The following is a 22,322-nucleotide window of genomic DNA, read 5'->3' on the forward strand; positions in this document are numbered from 1 at the left end:
ACTACCAACCTGTGAAAGTAACTACAAGGTACTCCCTTGCTTACATTCATAACCATCCTTAGAATATGCAAATAGAAGGAAGTGAAAAGCAAGGAGGTTACAAAACAAAGGAGCAACTAAAAGGCAAGATTTTGATGGTGCTTATTTACAGAGAATAAATGGGCAGAGTGGAATCTCCCACTGAAGGATCCTTAGAGTCCTCCAACTACCACCCTATACATAACAGGAATCTGGCAGCACCTGATTCATAGAAAGGAGCACTTACCCAGATTTGTGGTGTTTCATCAAACTATTCCATGGCTTCTCAACTCACTTGTGCCTTTTTGTCTGATTCCCTGCTCACCAAACAAAATCTTGGTTTCAAATTTCGCCTTTCAGATATCTTGATAAGGGTGTCTTTAACAGTAGGCATGAATGGAATATATTTTGTAACTTAAAGTTACAGTTGAAGATTGACAAATTGGTAACCTCAGTGATTCACCCATGTTCTCTGAGTAATTAGTGTGTGTGCTGGATAAACCACAAACCAGATCCTGGACTTGCACAGCTGAAACCATGGTGATCTCCTCCTCTCCAGGGACTTCTCATGCTGGGAAGCCAGCTAAGGGCAGTGAGCATAGGACCTGAATAGACATTTCTCCAAAGAGGGCATACAGATGGCCAATAGACACATGAAGAAATGCATAACATCACTACTCATCAGGAAAATATAGATTAAAACTACAATGATATATCACCTCACACCTGTCAGAATGGCTAGTACCAATAAATCAACATACAATGTGTTGGTGAGGGTGTGGAGGAAAGGAGACCCTCATGCACTGTTGCTGGGTTTGTAAACTTATGCAGCTACTAAGGAAAAAGAGTATGGAGTTTCCTCAAAAAAATAAAAATAGAACTACCTTATGACCTGGCATTTCACCCCTGGGTATTTATCCGAAGAAACAAAACATACTAATTTGAAAGGACAAATGTGGCCGTGGTTGGGTAGGTCGGTTGGGTAGGTCAGTGCATCTTCCCCATATGCCAAGGTTGCAGATTCAATCGCCAGTCAGGGCATGTACAAGAAAGCAACTAATGAATACATAAATAAGTGGAACAACAAAATCAACCTCTCTCTCTCTCCCCCCTCTCTCTCACTCTCACAAAATCAATTAGCCCTGACTGGTGTGGCTCAATGGGTTAGGCATCATTCCTCCAAGCAAAAGGTCACTTGTTTGATTCCCAGTCAGGGCACATGCCTGAGTTGCTGGCTGGTACCGGCTGGGGCACATAGGAGAGGCAACTGATTGATGTTTCTCTCCCTCTTTCTCCCTGTCCCGTCCCCTCTCTCTAGAACTAAATAAATAAAATCTTTTAAAAAACAATGAACAACAACAACAACAACAACAAAAGATCCCTAGCTAGCATCATCCCTTAAACCAAAAGGTCGCGGGTTTGATCCCGATCAGAGCACATAGGAGAGGCAGCCTATCAGGTTTCTCTTACACATGGATGTTTGTTTCTCTTTCTTCTCCTCTCTCTAAAGTAAGTAATAAATCTCTTTTCAGGAGCTTTTCCAGACCCAAGGAACTTTGAGTATATCTACATAAAATCAATGCTTTTGTTGAGTCTCACAGTCTCTCAACTGGCCTCTCAACTCATTCAACTCGTTCCCCTCACTCCCTTTCTTCAGTCCCCACATCGGCACTGGGCCTCAGGATTGGCTGGTGCTGAGTGACGTATTCAGATTGCGACCCAGGAGTAGAGCCCGCGTGGTTATGTGGTTAGGCGTCCCTAGATGGCTCCCGATTCGCATGCAGGAGTGTTTGAACTTGCGGTGCCTACGCTTTGCCAGGACTTGCAGTGGCCGTAGGGGCCCGATGGCGGAAACGCTCTCGACTGAGGCGGAGGCAGCGAGCGGGTTGAGGGCTCCGGCTCAGCAAAACGGAGACACGGGTGGCGTCGCGAGGGGTGAGCCGCCCCCAGGGCGCCCGCAGCCGGCGGCCCGGGGAGTGGAGCTGGCCCCGAAGGACGGGCAGCAGGCCACAGGGAGCGAGGAGCAGGCCCCGGCTGCACCGCAGGACCCAGGCAAGCGGAAGAAGCGGCGGGGCGCAACCGGGGAGCGCGTGGTGCCGCCCCCGAAGAAGCGCCGGGCAGGGGTGAGCTTCGGCGATGAGCACTTTGCAGAGACCAGCTACTACTTCGAGGGCGGCCTGCGCAAAGTGCGGCCTTACTACTTTGACTTCCGAACCTATTGCAAAGGCCGTTGGGTGGGTCACAGCTTGCTGCACGTCTTCAGCACCGAGTTCCGAGCCCAGCCCCTGTCCTACTACGAGGCTGCGGTCCGAGCAGGGCGTCTCCGCCTCAACGAGGAGCCGGTACAGGACCTCAGCATTGTGCTCAAGGTAGAGTCCTGATAGGGCCGGCCGGAAGGGAGCGAGGAAAGGGGCAGGGTTTTTTTCTGAGCAAGTAGGGCATAGGTACTGGAGTAAAATCGGAGTAATTCCGAAGCTTTCTCGCTTTCACTTGGAAAAGTCTTTCAGCCCCCTCCTCTCACCCCATCTCCACAAGTAGCCTCAGCGCTTCAAAACTCAGTGCTTCAAAAAAATCTTTTCTTGTTTCCAAAGGACTGAAGTTGAAATTCCTGCGGCTCCTTTCATGCAGCAGCCTTGTACCACTGGCACTGACAATGATCACTCTCTCTTTTGCATTGTGGATGTCTGTACAAATAATATAGTAGAGGCTATCGTTTATGTCTCCTTACTATGTTGGGTACAGAGTTAAGCATTTTAAGTACTTAATATTTAATTTTATCGACAGCCTTGTGGGGTATGTATTGCCACCTCATTTTACCTGTGAGGAAACTAAGGTAAACCTTGCAGAGGTAAGGCAACGGTGTCGCCTCCAAAGCCTGTGTTCTTATAACTACTTCAATTATTTACTATAGAGCCTGATATGACTGAATGGTGAACTGTCAGGGATAAAGACAAGCTGCCTAGCCCCGTGCTTTGACCCTTCTTTAAAATTCCTTCACAGCTAAGAGGTACTGGACACCCTTGTCAGTAACACTGGCTCACCAGGTTGTGAGAGGAGAGGAGGAGATTTCAGCATTCGGGGAATGGGTGGTGGTTTGAACCCTCTCCCCCATTCCACTTTTGAAAAGCACAGATCTGGTCTAGCCTTCACATTTTACAGACAAGGAAACAGACCCAGAGAGGTGAAGTGACTTGCAGTGGGCCTGTGGGGAATCTAGCTCTAGAGCTCAGATCTCTGGACTTAATGCTTGGTGTTATTTCTTGAAGGTCATGAAAAGTGATGATTTATGGAGATTTTTTCCTCTATTTTAGACAAATATTTATCTTTTGAATATAACATTATAGAGAAAATACAAATAAGCAAAATCAAAAACCATCCATAATCCTACCACCCAGAGATATTACCATTGATGTTTTGGGTATATCCTTTTAGTTCTTTTTTCCAGTGCCTGCTTCTGCCTGTGTTGTGTGTCTGAATTTTTACAAAATGAGAATGCACTATACATACTGCTTTTTCTGTGTAAGGACATATTGTGACCATTCTTCTGTGTCAATAAATAACAGGAGGCTGTGTGTGAAGTTGACTGATGACAGATTGCTGGCCTCGGGGCTGACCAATTGCCTGTGTCGTTGGCAGGACAATGACTTCTTGCGGAACACAGTGCACAGGCATGAGCCACCAGTCACGGCAGAGCCTGTCCGCCTGCTGGCTGAGAATGAAGATGTGGTGGTTGTAGACAAGCCTTCTTCCATTCCTGTCCACCCCTGTGGCCGCTTCCGACACAACACGGTCATCTTCATCCTGGGCAAGGAGCACCAACTGAAGGAGCTACACCCACTGCATCGGCTTGACCGCCTTACCTCTGGGGTCCTCATGTTTGCCAAGACAGCAGCTGTTTCGGAGAGAATACATGAGCAAGTTCGGGACCGGCAGGTGAGCCTGGCTTTTGTCTCATGCAGGTCTCTTCCTGGGCTCACAAATGCTGTGTGTCAAAAGGGTGTCCCTGAGTCCTAGCTGAAGTGGGCCATTGTATTTGATCTGGCCATGTGTCCTACCTTCAGGGAGGTTAATGCCTAAAGTGCCAAAAACAGGTTATTAATATCTCATGTGTCAAGAGATTTTTAGAGATGGCATACACTGCCTCTCTTGGTACTTTGCCCTTTTGATGTTTTAAAGTGCTGACAGGCTGAGCAAGGTTTTTGAGATTGTGGGGAGAGCCTACCTGGTGGAAAGATTGTGGATACAATTGGAAGAGGCTTGGGTAAAATGGTTAAATGATAGTGATTGTGGTCTTGAGACTTGTAATTGTGGATCTGATTGATACATTTATTGAGTGCTTACTGCATACCAGGCTAAGTACCAAATGCATTAAGTCTAACTTTCTGAATCCTTATAACAGCCCTTTGAGATAAAAGCTTTTCTAATTTCACTTTTTCTAGACAAGTTAAATGGGTTTAAAGAGGCTAAGTAATGGACTCTGAGTCACAAAACTGGCAAATGGTGGAGCTGGGATTTGCATCGTCTTGTCTGGCACTAGTGTATTCCTCACCACTTGCAGAGGGTCAGGGTTTCATGACTTTAGGCTTTGTGCTGATTTTCTGCCTCTTCCCTCCTGTGCAGCTGGAGAAGGAGTACGTGTGCCGGGTAGAGGGGGAGTTCCCCGCTGAGGAAGTAACCTGCAAGGAACCCATCTTGGTAGTGTCTTACAAGGTAGGGGTGTGTCGTGTAGATACTCGGGGCAAACCCTGTGAGACAGTGTTTCAGAGACTGAGCTACAACGGCCACTCCAGTGTGGTGCGGTGTCGGCCACTCACAGGTCGTACCCACCAGATCCGAGTCCACCTCCAATTCTTGGGCCACCCCATCCTAAATGACCCCATCTACAACTCAGTGGCCTGGGGTCCCTCCCGGGGCCAGGGTGGCCACATTCCCAAGACGGATGAGGAATTGCTGCGGGACCTTGTGGCAGAGCACCAAGCCAAACAGAGCCTGGATGTGATAGATCTCTGTGAAGGTGACCTGTCCTCAGCACTCACAGACTCCACAGCTCCCTCCTCAGAGCTGGGCAAGGACCACCTTGAAGGCTTGGTTTCATCTGCCCAACAGATGGATGGAATACTTGAGGCAGCCCCTCAGGATCTGGACACAAAGGCCCTGGCACCAGGGAAGGCAGCTGAAAAAGATGTGAATCAAGAGATAGACCCGCTCTGTGCAGAGTGCCGACTGGTGCGACAGGACCCCTTGCCCCAGGACCTTGTGATGTTTTTGCATGCCCTATGCTATAAAGGACCAGGATTCGAGTACTCTTCACCCATGCCTACCTGGGCACAGGATGACTGGCAAGAGAACTGAGACCTGTGGCCTATGGAAAGAAGCCATGGAATAGGAACTGACCTCATGGAGTAGTACTCAAGCTTTCTGTTAGGAGTGAAGCTGGATTCTTAAAGGAACTGCTTATACTTGTTACCTCCTTCAGCTAGAGTTTAGGGAGTTTTTGGTTTGTAAATATCTCCCTTTTTCTTACCAGATACCTCATGTCTGGTTTTCCTACTGCCTTTTTTTTTTTTTAAATTGAGGTAAATTACATAATATACAATTAACCATATTAAGGCATACTGTTTAGTGGCATTTAGCACATTCACAATGTTGTGCAGCCATTACCTCTTTCCTGGTTTCAAGTGTTTTCATCACCCAGAAGGAAGCCCATACCCAGTAACAGTCATTTTCTGTTTCCCCTTCATCCCAGTCACTGGTAACAGTTAATCTACTTTTTGTCTCAATGGATTTGCCTATTCTGGACTTTTCAAACAAATGGATCATATAATAAGAGAACTCCTTGGTGTCTGTCATCTTTTGCTTAGCCTAATGTTTCAAGGTTTATCCAATTTATATTATACATCGGTACCTCTGTCCTTTTTATGGCTGAAGAATATTCCGTTGTAGGGGTATATTATACTGGCCATGTTTTTGTGTACAAATTTGTGTACAAATTTTGTTCAAATTTGTATTTTCAGTTCTTTGTACCAAAGAGTAAAATTGCTGAGTCATATAGTAATTCTGTGTTTAAATTTTTGAGGAGTCATGAAACTTTTCCATAGTGGCTGAGCCATTTTGAAACCGGAAAAGCCAGCATTCGTGCTGCCTGTCACCACCACAACCACTGAGTAGGGACAAGGACTGAATCTTTATGGGCACTTTATTTAGATGCGGGCAGTCTGAGAAGATAGTGGACTGTGTACCTTCAAAAAAGTCTTAACGTCTCATCTCAAGCTCACCTGTTTATGGGAAGAAGAAAAGGGTAGGTAAAGGATTTGAAAAAAGGTTAATTAGATAAGAGTTTCAGTCTGGATGCAACCTTCCTAGTATTTCTTTATCTGTTGATCAACAGTTCTTTATCTACCACACACATGTTCCCTCCCTGGCACACCAGGGCTCAGAGATGTAGTTTGCAGGCCCCTGGGGCACAAGGGTTGAATTGCTCGTCAACCTGGAGTCCTGTATATCCTGCATTCCAGTTCCTGGAATGACAGCTTCCCACAGGCATTAATCCCTTAAGCCTGTCAACTATGATAGAAACTAACATCTTTTAACTCTTTCAGTTGCCCTATCAATTTTACCTTCCTGTGGACTACACACCATATTTACAGTTTCTCCACATCCTCACCAATACTTATTTTCTGTTATTCTGATTATAGTTAGACTAGTGGAGTGTTATCTCATGGTTTTGATCTGCATCTCCCTATTGGTTAATAATGTCTAGCATCTTTGCCTGTGCTTATTGGCCATTTTTATGTATTTGGAGAAACGTCTTGACTGTTTTTTAATTGGGTTGTTTGCCTTTTTGTTGTTGAGTTATAAGACCTCCATATGTATTTTGGATATAAGACCAGTATCAGATAAATAATTTGCATGTATTTTCTTCCATTTTGTACGTTGTCTGTACATTCTGTTGATAGTGTCCTTTTATTCACAAAAGTTTTAATTTTTTGTTGTTGTGAAGAACACTTAACATGAGGTCTGTCCCTTAACAAACTTTTATGTGCACAATACGTGTTGTTAACTGTAAACACAGTGTTGTATGGCAGATCTTCGGAACTCAATCATCCTGCATAACTGAAACATCGTACCTGTTGAATGGTAATTCCCCATTTTCCCCTGCTCCCAACCCGTGACGTCGCCATTCTGCTCTCTGTTTCTATGTGCTTGACTTTGTTAGATACCTGAAAAAAAAAATCTTGTTTTCCTTTACCCACTACTTAGAGAATACTCTATACTTCAAATGTGTGGAGTTTTCCTCACACCAAGGAATAATTTTAGACCAGTGAGGAGGTGTCTTACAGTTTAGTTCAATTCTGACACTATCCACCTGGAGAGAGGGTCAGATTCCACAATTTCAGGGCTTAGTCCCACATTGCTGGTGTCGTTTAGGTTGTCACCTGTGTGCTTCTGACCAACCATAAATCAGAGGTTCCCACAACCCTCTCTGATTTAATCATTTACTAGAATGGCTCAGAACTCAGGGAAATGGTTTACTTGGTAGATTACTGATTTATTACAAAGGATATTAAAGGATACAAATGAATGGCCAGGTGAAGAGATAGGGTAAGGTCTGGAAGGGTGTTGAGCACAGGTGCTTCTGACCCCGTAGATGCCACCACCTGGGCATGTGGATGCCTTCTTGCTCACCAACCTAAAACTTCTCTGAGCCTAGTTTGTATGTCTTTGGAGACAAATCTGTTCAAATCCTTTGCCCATCTTTTAATTGTCTTATTTGTGGCTGGAGGGGGTTTTGCTATAGAATTGAGGAAGTTTCTTATATATTTTTTTAAAGATTTTATTTTATTTCTTTTTAGAGAGGGAAAGGAGGTGGGGAGAGAGAGAGAGAGAAACATCAATGTGTGGTTGCTGGGGGTCATGGCCTGCAACCCAGGCATGTACCCTGACTGGGAATATATTTTTTAATATTAACCCCTTAACAGAAAGATGGTTTGCAGATATTTTCTTGCGTAAGTGGCCTTTCACTCTGTTAATTGCTTCCTTTTGCTGTCCAGCTTTTTAGCTTGATGTAGTCTCCCTTGTCTGTTTTTGCTTTTGTTTCCTGTGCCTTTGACAAGTGTAATTTTGGTGCAGTCCAACATTTTCTTTTATTTTTAGTGTTTTTGATGTAATTGTCTGAGAATCTATTGGCAAATCTAAGGTCATGAAGATTTACCTCTGTATTTTCTTTTAAAGGTTTTATAGTTTAGCTCTTATATTTAGGTGTTTGATTCATTTTGAGTTGATTTTTGTATGTGGTGTGAGATAGGGGTCCAACTTCTTTCTGTTACATGTGGATATCCACTTTGCTTGGTGATACAGATACCTGATCAGATCACTGGCGTGGGGTGGCAGGGGAGCAGGGAGGAGCCTTAAGAGAAGGTTGCTTGAGGCAATGGTAAACAGAATAGGATGGAATTGGCTGAGAAGCTAATTGCCTCCAGAGTGGAATTATGGACTAGAAGATTTGAAATGAAAGAAGGGCTCTCAGGCTCTCCCTTCTGCTTCAGGGATGTCTGGATGAACATCCTGCAGCTGCCAGTGTTTCCCAATGGACTGTATTTTGGATGGGAAGGAACTCCGGATGCAGCCTAGGATCAGGCTGGCCAGTCAGAGGGTGGCAGGGTTATTCTTCTTTGGGTATCTTATAGAGGGAACAACCTTCGAGACAAAAGCCTGCCATTCTTCCAAAATTGTGTAGTTTTTGTGTCTTACATTGTTCTAGTTTGTAAACTAATCCTATCGAAATAAGATAATTAAAATAGAGGGAATACTAGGAGAAAGCAGGTGTTAAAGAGTTTAGCCTTAATTAATAGGTGTGATTAAAGCTATAACTGAAGAATTGAAGAGCTTAGCCTTAATTGATAGGTTTAAATGACTAAGGCATGTGGAAAGCTGTTACTCCAAAATTGTGAAGCTTTTGAATAAAGACTCCTTTCCTTTATCCCCAAACCTTTGCCTCTGGAATTTTGCCTAGAGGGCAGCACAACCCCACTTGCACCATTTGTTAGAGAAACTGTTCTTTCCCCATTGAATGATCTTTGCATTCTTGTAGAAAATCAATTGACGACAGATGTATAGGTTTATTTTTGGACTCTTGATTCTTTTCCATTGATCTCTGTGTCTGTCCTCCACCATTGCCACACTGCTTTGATTTCATTCCTACAAAAGAGGGTGATAGGATTTTTTTAAATTTAGTTTTTTATTGTGGTAAAAAACATGTCACAGATTTACTACTCTGGACTGTTAAGTGTACAGTTTAGCAATGATAAGTATGTTCACATTGTTGTGAAACAGATCCCCGGAGTTTTTTCTTCTCAGCTGACGGAAACTCGATACCACTCCTCTTTCCCCTCCTACCCCAAGGCCCTGGGAACCACTGTTCTCCTTTCTGTTTCTATGAATTTGATTACTTTAGATAACTCATAGAAGTGAACTCATACACTTTCATCTTTGTGATCGGCTTATTTCATTTAGCATAATGTCCTCAAGGTACATCCAGGTTGTAATGTGACAGGATTCCTTCTTTTTTAAGGCTGAACAATAAATACTGCGCCGTGTGTGTATGCCAAATTTTGTTATCCCTCATTCACTATGGACACAGGCTGCTTCTGCCTTTTGGCTGTTGTGAACAAGGTTGTGCAAATGCCTCTTAAATATCCCACTTTCAATCCTTTTGAATGTATATCCAGAAATGGGATTGCTGGATTATATAGTAAATTCTACTTGTAATTTTTTGAGGAATCTCCATGCTGTTTTCCATAGCATCTGCATCATTTTACAATCTTATCAACAATGACCAAGGGTTCCAATTTTTTCACATCCTCACCAACACTTAATATTTTATTTTATTTTATTTTATTTTTTTTAGCAGTAACCATCCTAATGGGTGTAAGGTGATATCTCATTGTAGTTCTGATTTGCATTTCCTTGGTAATTAGTGATATTGAGCATCTTTTCATTTGCTTCTTGGCCATTTGTATATCACTTAGAGAAATGTCTATTCAAGTCTGTGCATTTTTTAGTAGGGTTGTTTTTGTTGAATTCTGTATGTGTTCTTTACATGTTCTGGATGTTAACCTTACAGATGTGTGATTTGCAAATACATTCTCCCATTCTGCAGGTTCTTTTTGTTCTGGTGATTATATCCTTTGATACACAAAAGTTTTTGAGTTTGATATCCCATTTTCTTCTAGCAATGTTTTGTCATTTTCAGTGTATATGTCTTATACCTCCTTGGTTAAATTTTAATCCTAAATATTTTATTCTTTTGGACGCTATTTTGAATGGAATTGTTTTCTTAATTTTGTTTGGATTGTTCATTGCTTGTGTATAGAATTATAACTGATTTTTGTGTTGATTTTGTGTCCTACAACTTTGCTGAATTTATTAGCTTAATGCTGTGTGTGTGTGTGTGTGTGTGTTCTTAAAGCACCTGTATTTTTTCCTGTCATCTGCAGAGAGAGATAATTTTACTTCTTCCCCTCTAAACCCTTTGCATACTCTCTTCATTTGAAGTTTGTTCATGTTTTCACAAACGGCAATTTGATCAGTTATTAACTACATCAGAACAACTAAGAATTACCTAGTAAAGTGACGCAGCAGCAGCAGCTGGAAGCATAATAGTGTGGCTCGAAGGCTTTGAGAACTTTGGAGACAATGGAGGCACCAGTGAGGGCTACAGTGACGACAGGAGGGGGCCCTGGGCCTGTTGCTCACCATTCTGGCTGTGGAGGAGGTTTACTGCTATTACGGCATCCTAGCCAATGGCACGAAGCAAGTGGCCAGCATACAGATGCTGATCCTGTGATACTGGAGGGTGTGAAAGGTGGTGCCAAGGTAAAAAGATAAGTAGCTCAGTTTATATCAAAAATCTTTAAACATTTTCCAGAATTAGATGCTTTTGTTATCAATGCACAGTTAGTTGTCTGTGAGGATCAAGATGTATCAATTCACTAACAAGAAATTAAAGAGTTTCCTCAGTTTGCCACTGGGGAAAGTTCCCAGTAGCTAATATGCTAATCCAACTTTTGCAAGCAGATGACTGCAGAATTTAACTTAATGAACAAAGACCTGTTAACTTTATTTAAATGGATGCAAAAGGGACTTTAGGTGGCTTATTCATCCAAATCCTTCAAGGAGAGGACACTGTTAGAGAATGAGTAATCATAATCCTTTCCACAAAATTTAAGACTTTACCAGATGATGTCTTTTTTTTTTTGAGACTAATACTTAAATTTATTTTTTTCTTTCTTTTTTAAAACAATTTATTTTTTTTCAAGATTTTATTTATTTATTTTTAGAGAGGGAAGGGAGGGAGAGAGAGGGAGAAACATCAATGTGCAGTTGCTGGGGGCCATGGCCTGCAACCCAGGCATGTGCCCTGACTGGGAATCGAACCTGCGATGCTTTGGTTCGCAGCCCACGCTCAACCCACTGAGCTACGCCAGCTAGGGCTAAACTTATTTTTTTTCTATACATTTCACATGCCTACTTTGTTTAAGCATTGCAGAAGACTGTTTTGTTGGTTTTTTTTTTACTGTTGTTCAAATACATTTGTCTCCATTTTCACCCTACCATGACCACCATCCCCTCCCCGCCGCCCCACACCAGATGAAGTCTTAACAGAGGAAGTAAAGGAACTTAGATGAACTGAATCCAAACAGGTCCTAGAAGATGTGACTGGGGAAGAGTCTGTCCTATTCATGAACAAAGTATCCTGGGTTACAACTCTTTAAGACAGCAACTTACAGAGTTGGTAGCTAACCAAGCTGACCTGGAACATTCAATCCATCAGATCCCGAATGTGTGGCCAGGCTCTTACAGTGCGGACAGTGCCCCTCTTCTCTAAAAGTGCATTCTACAAAGTCTGGCTTATTTCTGTGAGCAGGTTCGCCCTAACCTCAGCTCTTTGACTATTTCAGTGGGAAGTCCCGATATATATTTGGAAGTATAGAAACTGTTGGTGGAGATGAGTTTATTTTGTGATGACAAGGAAAAGCTAGAAAGAACTTTAAGGAATGAAAATAAATTATTGGAGTCATATTATTGGAGAGGCATATTATTATGCCTCTCCCTCCAGAAGAAGCAGAAAATGGGGAGAATCCTGGTAATGAAGAACCCAAGCTGCAGTTCAGTTATGTGTAATGTTTGTCATACAGCTTCTAGCAGTTGGACTGAAAACTTCCAGATTTCTTAACAGTCAAACTGAATGCTGAAGAGCTCAAAGATTTTAAAATTAGGCTACATTGCTTTGCACAAGGTCTAAAGTTTTGTATCAGACAACTTCACTTGGCCCTCCAGGGTAAAACAGGCAAGGCCTTATAAACAGAAGAGAACAAGATTAAAGTTATTGCATTAAAAATAACAAAGAATGCCAATGTTTTAACCAAGGATCTCTTCCACATTCCTCCTCCTATAGGAGCATAGTAACATTACCCTGGAAATACACAGAAGGTTGAAATCAGTCAAAAGAGAGCTGATGAAGATACAACTTTTGGGTTTACCACCAAGAAATTTCCAGCAGGACCAAAAAGGGATGTCAGGCAGATTTATAATCCTCCTAGAGGGAAATATAGTAGCAATTTGGCAACTTTAATTATAAGAAGAAAGGAGCCTTCAGGGGATGTGGAGGTGGCTGAGGTTGGGGATCATGAGGAAATTATAGTCATATAGTCGGGGATGACTCTACTGAATAAGACATCATATTTTTCAGGATTGTCATGCGCTTAATATACTTACCTTCTACTACTCACTGGATTGCTGGGGATGTCCCTTTAAAAGAACTGCTGCCTTCCCTGGCTGGCATAGCTCAGTGGATTGAGTGCGGGCTGCTAACCAAAGTATCGCAGGTTCAATTCCCAGTCAGGGCACATGCCTGGGTTGCAGGCCACGGCCCCCAGCAATTGCACATTGATGTTTCTCTCTCTCTCTCTCTCTCTCTCTCTCTCCCTCCCTTACCTCTCTAAAAAATAAATAAATAAATAAAATCTTTTTTTTTTTTAAAGAACTGCTGCCTTTAGCTAAACATTTAATGTTTTTTCTACCTTGTGTGTATGATCTACTTTTGCAACAGACCATGGTTGTAGGTCCAAGGTAAAACCACAGCGATATTCTTGGATGCTTTGTGCGCAATCTTGACTTGTTTTTGCAATGTCATTATTCAGGCTTCATACTATGAATCTTTTACTTTTAAGCACCTTCATGATTTTTATTGAGAGATATTCAAGTCTAAAATGTAATGAAATTCAGTCCAGTTCTGATAACTGGTAAAGATCATCAGTTTTGAAAAGTTACTGATTTTTCTCTCCCCTCTTTCTACCCCCACCATCTCCCCAATATATGGAGAAAAGTAATGGTCAATCTAAACATTTTATGTTCTTTATTTTTAAATAAAGCTGCTAGGCAGTAGTTCAGCATTCCTACCTAGTGTCACAAGAGCAAATTATCAGCTTTCTTAAAACGTAGAAATGACATTACTTTTCTAGGAGAAAGTAAATTGCTTTGTACTGCTTACTTACCTCTTCTTCATATGTTGTGATATGAACTATTTTTTTCAATTGTTCAATGAACTGGTTTTTCAAAAGATTTTATTTATTTTTAGAGAGAGAGGACGGGAGGGAGAAAGAGAGGGAGGGAAACATCCATGTGAGAGAGAAACATTGACTAGCTGCCTTGCCCCAACTGGGGACCTGGCTCACAACCCAGGCTTGTGCCTTGACGGGAAATTAAACTCGTGTACTTTTGCCTTGCCAGACGATGCCCAACCGAGTCATACTGCCCAGGGCATGATATAAAACTTTTGAATATGGGATCTTACTAGATGAATGGAAATGTGAATATATAATGTACATACACATAAGTATATATGTGCATATATGCATGCTATGAAACTTGGCTATACAACATAAATCATTTTTTTAAATTTTAGGAATGTGTAGTCTTTGACATGGTGATTATCCTTTTGAGGCTGAATCCATTATTAACTTGTTATCTAGGTTTTCCTCCCAGTAAGGAATTTTGAGTCGGTTGTACTTACCTGATTATCATAAATCTAAACCAAAGGCTGGATTTTCAAATATAGATTTGGAAATCCCTGTTGGAGAAACACAGCCAAAATATTGAATCGGATTTACATATAGTTTTCTACAGAATGATATAGAATAATTTAAAATTTGGGGATTTAATAACCAGGGCAACCCAGGAACGTGACTTGATAACATAGTGTGCCAATAATTAAGGATGCTCTATCAGTTTGCTTTTGTCACTTTGAAAATTTTAACTTCTTGGGTTATTAGTAAGAATTATTATGTAAGTTAACCAGACTTCCAGCCAAGATGGAGGCATAGGTGGATGCACCGTACCTCCACGCACAACCAAGATTGGAACAACAACAATTTAGAGGCAGAATAACACCCAGAACTGACAGAAAAGTTATCTGAATGGAAGTCAGACAGCCAAGAAGTTGAAATAGACCTGTTCATCCAGACTGGTAGGAGGAGTAGAGATGAGCAGCCAGGCACGGGTTGAGGCTCTGAGAGCAGGGAGAGTTGGGTGCGTAAGGCATCCAGGGTGTGCAAGATCGCAGCGGGTGGACCCTGAGTACCCAAGCGGCAGCTGGCAGACCCAGTGAGGCGGCGATTGTGGAACAGGGCAGAGCACGCAACCCAGGATCGCAGGGAAGGGACTGAGGTCCCTCGGAAAACGGAGCTACCACCATTGTTCCTTCTCAACCCCGCCCTCACATACAACTTCACAATCTAGTGACAGGGGTGCCCAGCCCTGGTGATCACCTAAGGCTCCACCCCTCACTGTAACAGGAGCCACCAGACCAAAAAAAAAAAAAGAGAGAGAGAGATGGCTCAAACAGAAGAACAAATCAGTGCCCCAGAACTCATCCTTTTGAGCGACCAAGAGATAGCTAACCTATCAGATGCACAGTTCAAAACACTGGTGATCAGGAAGCTCACAGAATTGGTTGATTTTGGTCGCAAATTAGATGAACAAATGCAGGTTACCATAAAAGAAATGAAGGAAAATGCACAGGAAACCAATAGTGATGGGAAGGAAACTGGGACTCAAAACAATAGAGTGGACCAGAAGGAAGAAACAAAAAAACCAAACAGGAATGAATGGAGAAATAAGAATTCAAAAAAAAAATGAGGAGAAGCTTAGGAACCTCCAGGACATCTTTAAATGTTCTGACATCCGAATTATAGGGGTACCAGAAGGGGAAGAAGTAGAGCAACAGATTGAATACGTATTTGAACAAATAATAAAGGAGAACTTCCCCATTCTGGCAAAGGAAATAGACTTCCAGGAAATCCAGGAAGCTCAGAGAGCCCCAAAGAAGTTGGACCCAAGAAGAAACACACCAAGGCACATCATCATTACATTAGCCAAGGTAAAAATGAAGGAGAGAATCCTAGAAGCAGCAAGAGATAAGGGGACAGTCACCTACAAAGGAATTCCCATCAGACTGTCAGCTGATTTCTCAAAAGAGACCTTACAGGCAAGAAGGGGCTGGAAAGAAGTATTCCAAATCATAAATGACAAGGACCTACATCCCAGATTACTCTATCCAGCAAAGCTTTCATTTAGAATGGAAGGGCAGATAAAGTGCTTCTCAGATAAGGTCAAGTTAAAGGAGTTCATCATCACCAAGCCCTTATTTTATGAAATGTTAAAGGGACTTATCTAAGAAAAGAAGATTAAAAAAAACATGTAGAGTAAAAGGACAGCAAACTCACAATTATTAACAACCACACCTAAAGCAAAACCAAAAGAAACTACGCAAACAACTAGAACAGGAACAGAACAACAGAAATGGAGATCACATGGAGGGCTGGCAACAGGAGAGTGGGAGGAGGAGAGAGGGGGAAAAGGTACAGAGAATAAGGAGCATAGATTGTAGGTAGAAAATAGATGGGGGGAGGGTAAAAATAGTATGAGCAATGTAAAAGCTAAAGAACTTGTAAGTATGACACATGGACATGAACTAAAGGGGGGTAAGTGGGTGGGAGAGGGTATACAGGGTGGAGGGGAGGGAAGGGGGAAATGGGACAAGTGTAATAGCATAATCAATAAAATATATTTTAAAAAATATTATGTAAGTTAAACAATAGAGTCTTTAGGCTAAAACAACAGATGGGGGTTTGTGGAATGTTTAATGTCATTGGCATTTTTAGTAGGATAGGCTCTTTGCTCTGCATTTGACTGTTTCATATATTTTTGTTCCATAGTTAATCTTCCCTCCCCAAGTTTGCTATTCAACTCCAATGTCTAAATGACATTTTCTAGTAGTGTGACATATTTTTTGAGGAATAGTTTGTTATTACAATGCAGGTGCCTTCATTATTGCTTACATTAGGGAAAAAGCAAAACCCTTTGTTAGAATTACTGCACATGGTTATGGGAAAAATATATATTTTTAAAGATTTTATTTATTTATTTTTAGAGAGAGAAGGGAGGGAGAAAGAGAGAGAGAGAAACATCAATGTGCAGTTGCTTGGGGCTGTGGCCTGCAACCCAGGCATGTGCCCTGACTGGGAATCGAACCTGCAACACTTTGGTTCGCAGCCCACACTCAGTCCACTGAGCTACACCAGCCAGGGTGGAAAAATATTTTTTAAAGACTAGAATGACACAAGTGAGCAAAAGACTTTGGTCAGCTTGACTATGGAGAGGTGGCAACAATCTAAACCTAAAGCACCCCTGGAGCCCAGAACAAAAGGGTCATTTTCTTTCCCAGCTGTAGCCTCCCTGCTCATACCTCAAGTTCACACTTCTAGTCACAAGAACTGTGGGACCATTTCTGTTGTTTCAGAAAAAAAAATTTAAGTCCTATGTCATGGGCTAGAATAAAAACTGCCTCTGTTACTTGCTAGGTTAAATCAAAGAATAATCACTGACAGTCATTGAAAGGAGAGTTGATTGGGACTGATCCTTTCAGTGAGGACACAGAAACCACTGTCAAGGAGATATTTCAATTTTAAAAAAGCTATAGGAAAAAACCCTTTTTAGGAACCAAATTTCTGTGTCAATCAAGATTTTTTTAAAGATTTTATTTGTTTATTTTTAGAGAGAGGGGCAGAGGGGGAGGAAGAGAGGAACAGAAACATCAATGTGTGGTTGCCTCTCATGCACACCCCACTGGCAACCAGGTCTGCAACCCAGGCATGTGCCCTGACTGGGAATCGAACCCATGACCCTTTGGTTCACAGGCCAGTACTCAGTCCACTGAGCCACATCAGCCAGGGCTCTGTGTAAAGATTTTAAAAATGAGAGTTTTAAATTCATAGTTATATTAGCTACAAATAGAAAGTTGATCATTGAGATGACTTGGGCTTTTCTAATGGTCTGTTTTTATCACTTGGTATGCTGTCATAGTTCATAACAAATGTAGCCTTCATTTGTCCATCAGTAACACCTAAGCATTTATGAAGAAATTTGATCTAGAATTGATAAATATAAGTCAAAATGTTCAGGCTCTGGCAGATTTGCTCAGCTGGTTACAGCATTGTCTTGATATACCAAGATTGTGGGTTCAATCCCTAGTCAGGGCACATATAAGAATCAACCAATGAAAGTACAAGTAAGTGGAAAAACAATCAGTGTTTCTCTCTCAGTCTCTCACTCTCTCTCCCTTCTCATCTCTCTAAAATCAATCAATAAAAATATTTTAAAAAATAAAAATGTTCAGATAATAATCTTTGAGAAAGGCATAGGGGGAAAAAGTACTTAGAGTCAAGGACTTTTTATTTGGCCGAAAGAAAAATATAAAAAAGTTACTTCCCTGGCTGGTGTGGCTCAGTTGGTTGAAGCCTTGTTCTCAAACTGAAGGGTAGGTTGCAGGTCTGATTCCCAGTCAGGGCACATACTTAGGTTGTCAGTTTGGTTCCGGTAGGGGCGAATTTGAGAGGCAATCTATCATCAATGTTTCTCTCTCATATCGATGTTTCTCTCCCTTCTCTGCCATCCCTCCCTTCCCCTCTCTCTCTCTAAAATCAATAAGTATGTCTTCAGGTAAGGATTAAAAAAAAACTTACTACTCCATAGTATCACAATCAAAAGAGGAATTGTTGTTTCTGTTTCCAACTTGATTGAATCATCAGGTTATATCCCCAGGTCTTGCCTTCATCCATCAACTTCACCCTATTGGGGTTGTGTTCAAACCAGATTTACTTCATTCTAGAGATTTCAAACAAAAACTTATTTTGAAATGTAAAATGCGGTCCATTGCTCCTCCTCAAAATGATGAGAAGCAAAGGTGTAATTCAGGGGTGTCCAGCCTTTCGGCATCTCTGGGGAACACTGGAAGAAGAAAAGTTATCTTGGGTGACACATTAAGTACACAAACACTAATGAAAACTGATGAGCAAAAGAAAGGTTTTAAGTAAATTTACAATTTTGTGTTGGGCCACATCCCTAGCCATCCTGGGTGGTGAGTTGGACACCCTGATCCATAGCTATCTCAACAGATGATACAAACCATGGATATCACACGTGTTATTCCCCATTTCCCCTAGTGTGTTGGCATTTATTCACTTTGTCTTTCCTAAGTAAGATTAGTATAAACTAGATTTTAGTTTCTGCTCTATTGCTCCTCAATATGAAAAATAATTATTTCATTTTCAGCACAGTAGACATTTTCAGAAGCTGTTATAGAAAAGTGGTTGTTTTCACATGATAGCATGCAGCTTGAGGAATAATTTGAGCAAAGAAGAACGTTTTGGGTTGATCTTGCAAAGTCAGAGAAAGAGCTTGAATTCATTTCTAATCTCCCCAGGCCTTGTCATGACTATTTTCCTAGAGATGGTCCTCCAGTGAGTCCACACTTACTAGTGGTAAGAAAGAGATTGAACTCACTTCTGTCATTGCCTGCCTCTCACAGTCAATCTTTGTAAGTCCCGCAGCCTGGAGTCTGAGTTTTTCTTGCAAGAGTTAAATAAAACTGTAGACAAACCAAAAAAAATTGTTAATTTCAATTCTTCCTTCAGAGTTATGTTGTAAGTGGGGCTACTGACACATAAGGGCCTGCCTGGCTGCAAACCATCACCAATCACATACTGGACAGTTCTTCCCAGAGCATCTCATTATCTAGATAGAATGAGTCTTCTCCCTGAAGCTGGACTCAGAGAATGAAGAGCTATTCCCTGGCACTGAAGTGGTAAGAAAGCCGGAATATATTGGTAATGCATTTCACTGTGCTATGGATCTTTCTCTAATGATCTTCTAGAGTTTGAGAGCCCTGCACTTGTTCAGGATAGGACTTGTGGGGAGGAACCTTGGTGTTGGAGGATGGTTTCCTTGAACTGTGGTTTGTTGTCAAATTTAGGGGAGTAATGGAGACCTTTCCAAACCTAGCAGCCAGCTATTCCTGCAGAACTACCTTGTCCAAGTGTTGCAGTTCCTTCTGCTCCAGTAGATGGCACCTCTAACTCTCATATTACCTTAGCTTATGAATAGCTTTTTCCATTACTAATTTAAGTCCCCCCCCCCAGGCTTTTAAATGATCTCGCATGTTGTTGATTACTTTTGATTCTCTTGATTCTCTTTGAAAAAATGTAAAAATGGTTTTATAAATCAGAAGATCATAAATGAAAAAAGTCGACTGACAGAGCAAGTCTTACTGCAATTTCATATGAAAGAAACCACAAATGAACTAGGCATGAAAACAGGCACAGAAATGTGGAATAAAAAAGTGAGTTTCCACTCAAAATTTCTTTTTTTCCCCTCTAGAAACTTCCAGTGCTTTGTACTTTGAGAACTTCTACAGCTGAAGATTTTCCTTTGAGAAGAAAATCGACTCACTTTTTATTTGTAGATACTGGACACATTGATAGACCTATCCATTTTCCATAGGAAACCATCACTACAAGAAGCAGGCAAAACTGAGAAAAATGATGCAGGCCTTACTAGTTTTTAGAGACGCTGTAGCACTAATGGGCAATTCAAATACTGTCTGGCAAGTGCTTCGGGAAAAATAGGAACTACAGGAGCATCTAGGAGGGGACCAAAGGTCCTAAACCAAGAACAAGCACATGGACTAACTGAAGGGAATCTATGAAGGAGCTGCAAGTTGCAGAACTAGGAGAAGCTTCCTGAGGGGATAACATGTAAACTGAGAGCTGAAGGAGGAGCAGGAGCCAGCCAAGCAGAGGTAGATGGGAAAGTGGGTGCTTGTTCCAGGAAGAGGAGTGGGGACAACAATTGCAAAGGTCTTAGGGAGAGACAGCAAGGCCTATTTCAGGGAAAGATTAAGATCAGTTTCTTGAGGGTACTTTAGGAAAGTCCCTGAGAGGCTCTTTACCTTTTTTTTGTGACAGAGACAGACCCCTTGGGGTGCTTGGTGAAGCCTATGGGTCCCTTCTCAGAATATTGTTTTAATTTTTTAATTTTTTTAGAATATTGTTTTAAAATAAATAAAATTAAGTTTGTTGGAATACAAAGACAATTATGTTGGAATACAGTTAATAAAATATGTTTTAAAATCTGTCATATAATAATATAATAATGTATGTACTTCTTTATGAATGAATGACATTACAAAATCTAATGACAGGTCTAGTAACTACCATTATTTTGAAGTAGGAATGAGCATAAAGCAACAATGGGAATGTGATATAAAAATATCTATGATTTACATTGGTGACAAAAATCACAGGTAAGATTAACATTACTACTGTGATTTGTTGCTTATCTTTATTGAAGGAAGTGCTGTCAATTAGAGATTAGTGAAAATAAAGATGCACTTTTCTTCCAACCAAATAACCAATTAAATGCTATCCAGGGTCCTTTGCAGGTGTGTGGAACCCATATAGAAACCCTTCCTCACAGCAGGGTAGTGAATGGATTGGAAAGCAAGGCTGAAGACCAGTACTGGGGTGATTCCTACCCCTCAACTCAGGGAGGTATTTATATTCCCAAGAGATATAAATTTAAGAGGGAGGAGTGGAGCAGGCCAAGCAAGGGCTACTTACTGCCTTCCACCCTCAGTGCTGCAAATTTTGTTGAAGAACCTGCCAGGTGCCAGGTTCTGGGGTACCGTGCTGAGTGGAGAGAACCTGCAAACCATTACTGCAAGGGATTGATGAGCCAGCCCTGTTTATTACTTTCCAGCACGGGATGGGATGGTGGTTAAGAATCACCTGAGTTGACAGACTTGGATTACACTGCCCTTCCAAAAATAAGAGAAGTTCTGTAACCTTGGGCATGTTTATCATCCAGTATCCTCATCTGTGAAATGGAATAATAAGAACGTCTACGATGATCATAGTGTTATGGTGAATCAAAGTGATGTAATTCATTGTGATACCAGTAGTGTGATACCATATACTGGATAAATAAAAGTTGTTAAATGTGAGTTGAATAAATCTGTCTGATGACCTTTCAAGAAGGGAATCTGTTTATTCTTTTTCTGCTTCCTGTGCCTCCCGCTCCGCTTAAATACAAGAGAGGATTTAACACTTTGTCCTTCAGGAAGGTAGCCATATTTCAGGTCTCAGTCTCTGGCTTCTAGATGTGTACTACCAAGATTACACATGTTATCAACATCTTTTTAGTTTCCCAGTGCATATTTTTCTTGAGCACCTGCAGCCTGCTGGGATCTGGAAGACAATCCTAAGGTAGCTTTTGAAGTGAAACTTGATATTTCATAGTGAGGACAGGTATTAAAAACACTGGGGTAAGAGTCCACAATAACTGAAGCCCCTCAATCAAGAGCTAGGTTAAAAAAAATCAAGCGGTTAATTAATATAGAGCAGACCAACACTGAATTTACACAGCAATGGCAATAATCCTAGAATTCTATGCACTTGTTTACTTCATATAAAAAGAAATAAAATCCAGCATAGCCATTTTCTGATTCCCAGAAAATGCCTTTCTCTAGAACATAGTCAATTTTCGGGATTCTTCCCTTGAAAATGTGTTTGATTTCAAAACACGTACCACGGTTGTACGTGGTTCCCAATTTACTAAGTAGGTTCTCTAGTCTGTGGTCTGTCTTTGGATCGGCGATGATTGCCTGGACAGCTGCTATGGCTTCATTAATTTTTTTTTTTGTCTATTCAGCAATCGCAGAATTTGAGCAGCTTTATTAAAAACTGCATCTCCTGTGTCAAAACCAAAAATATGCTTTTCTAAAGCAACAGGCAATCCTTCTTTTGTTTGGTTTGCTTTAGCAACTGCACCCTATGTTAGGCGCTCATGACGCTCAATCTGAAGATGGTTAACGAAAACCATTACAACAGCGTTAAAATCAGGATTAT

General features: G+C 41.4%; 1 protein-coding gene and 1 pseudogene across 2 annotated transcripts; both read left to right on the top strand.

Moving 5' to 3' along the window:
• Positions 1-1,756: 1,756 nt before the first annotated feature.
• On the top strand, positions 1,757-20,391 carry RPUSD2 (RNA pseudouridine synthase domain containing 2). 2 transcript variants are annotated; one of them, XR_006783826.1, is made up of 4 exons: positions 1,757-2,387; positions 3,655-3,951; positions 4,639-6,316; positions 19,795-20,391. XR_006783826.1 is itself a non-coding variant. In XM_045823526.1 (3 exons), exons 1-3 carry the CDS (start codon positions 1,761-1,763, stop codon positions 5,368-5,370), a joined length of 1,656 nt encoding a protein of 551 aa, XP_045679482.1. In that variant the 5' UTR covers positions 1,757-1,760; the 3' UTR covers positions 5,371-10,387. The 2 variants fall into 2 exon arrangements, 1 of the variants encoding a protein (XP_045679482.1); XM_045823526.1 differs by lacking the exon at positions 19,795-20,391 and having other exon boundaries at positions 4,639-10,387.
• On the top strand, positions 9,649-12,729 carry LOC123808577 (annotated as a pseudogene).
• Positions 20,392-22,322: the final 1,931 nt, after the last annotated feature.

Source organism: Phyllostomus hastatus, unplaced genomic scaffold, assembly GCF_019186645.2.
Source record: "Phyllostomus hastatus isolate PE091 unplaced genomic scaffold, TTU_PhHast_1.1 phas_scaffold_501, whole genome shotgun sequence".
NCBI classification, from domain to species: Eukaryota; Metazoa; Chordata; class Mammalia; order Chiroptera; family Phyllostomidae; genus Phyllostomus; species Phyllostomus hastatus.

Excerpts from the sequence above, each read along its gene's own strand:
- RPUSD2 (XM_045823526.1), top strand. The coding sequence starts at position 1,761 with ATGTGGTTAGGCGTCCCTAGATGGCTCCCGATTCGCATGCAGGAGTGT. Across the intron at positions 2,388-3,654 it reads ACCTCAGCATTGTGCTCAAG|GACAATGACTTCTTGCGGAA; the intron begins GTAGAGTCCTGA and ends TGTCGTTGGCAG. Across the intron at positions 3,952-4,638 it reads AGCAAGTTCGGGACCGGCAG|CTGGAGAAGGAGTACGTGTG; the intron begins GTGAGCCTGGCT and ends CCTCCTGTGCAG.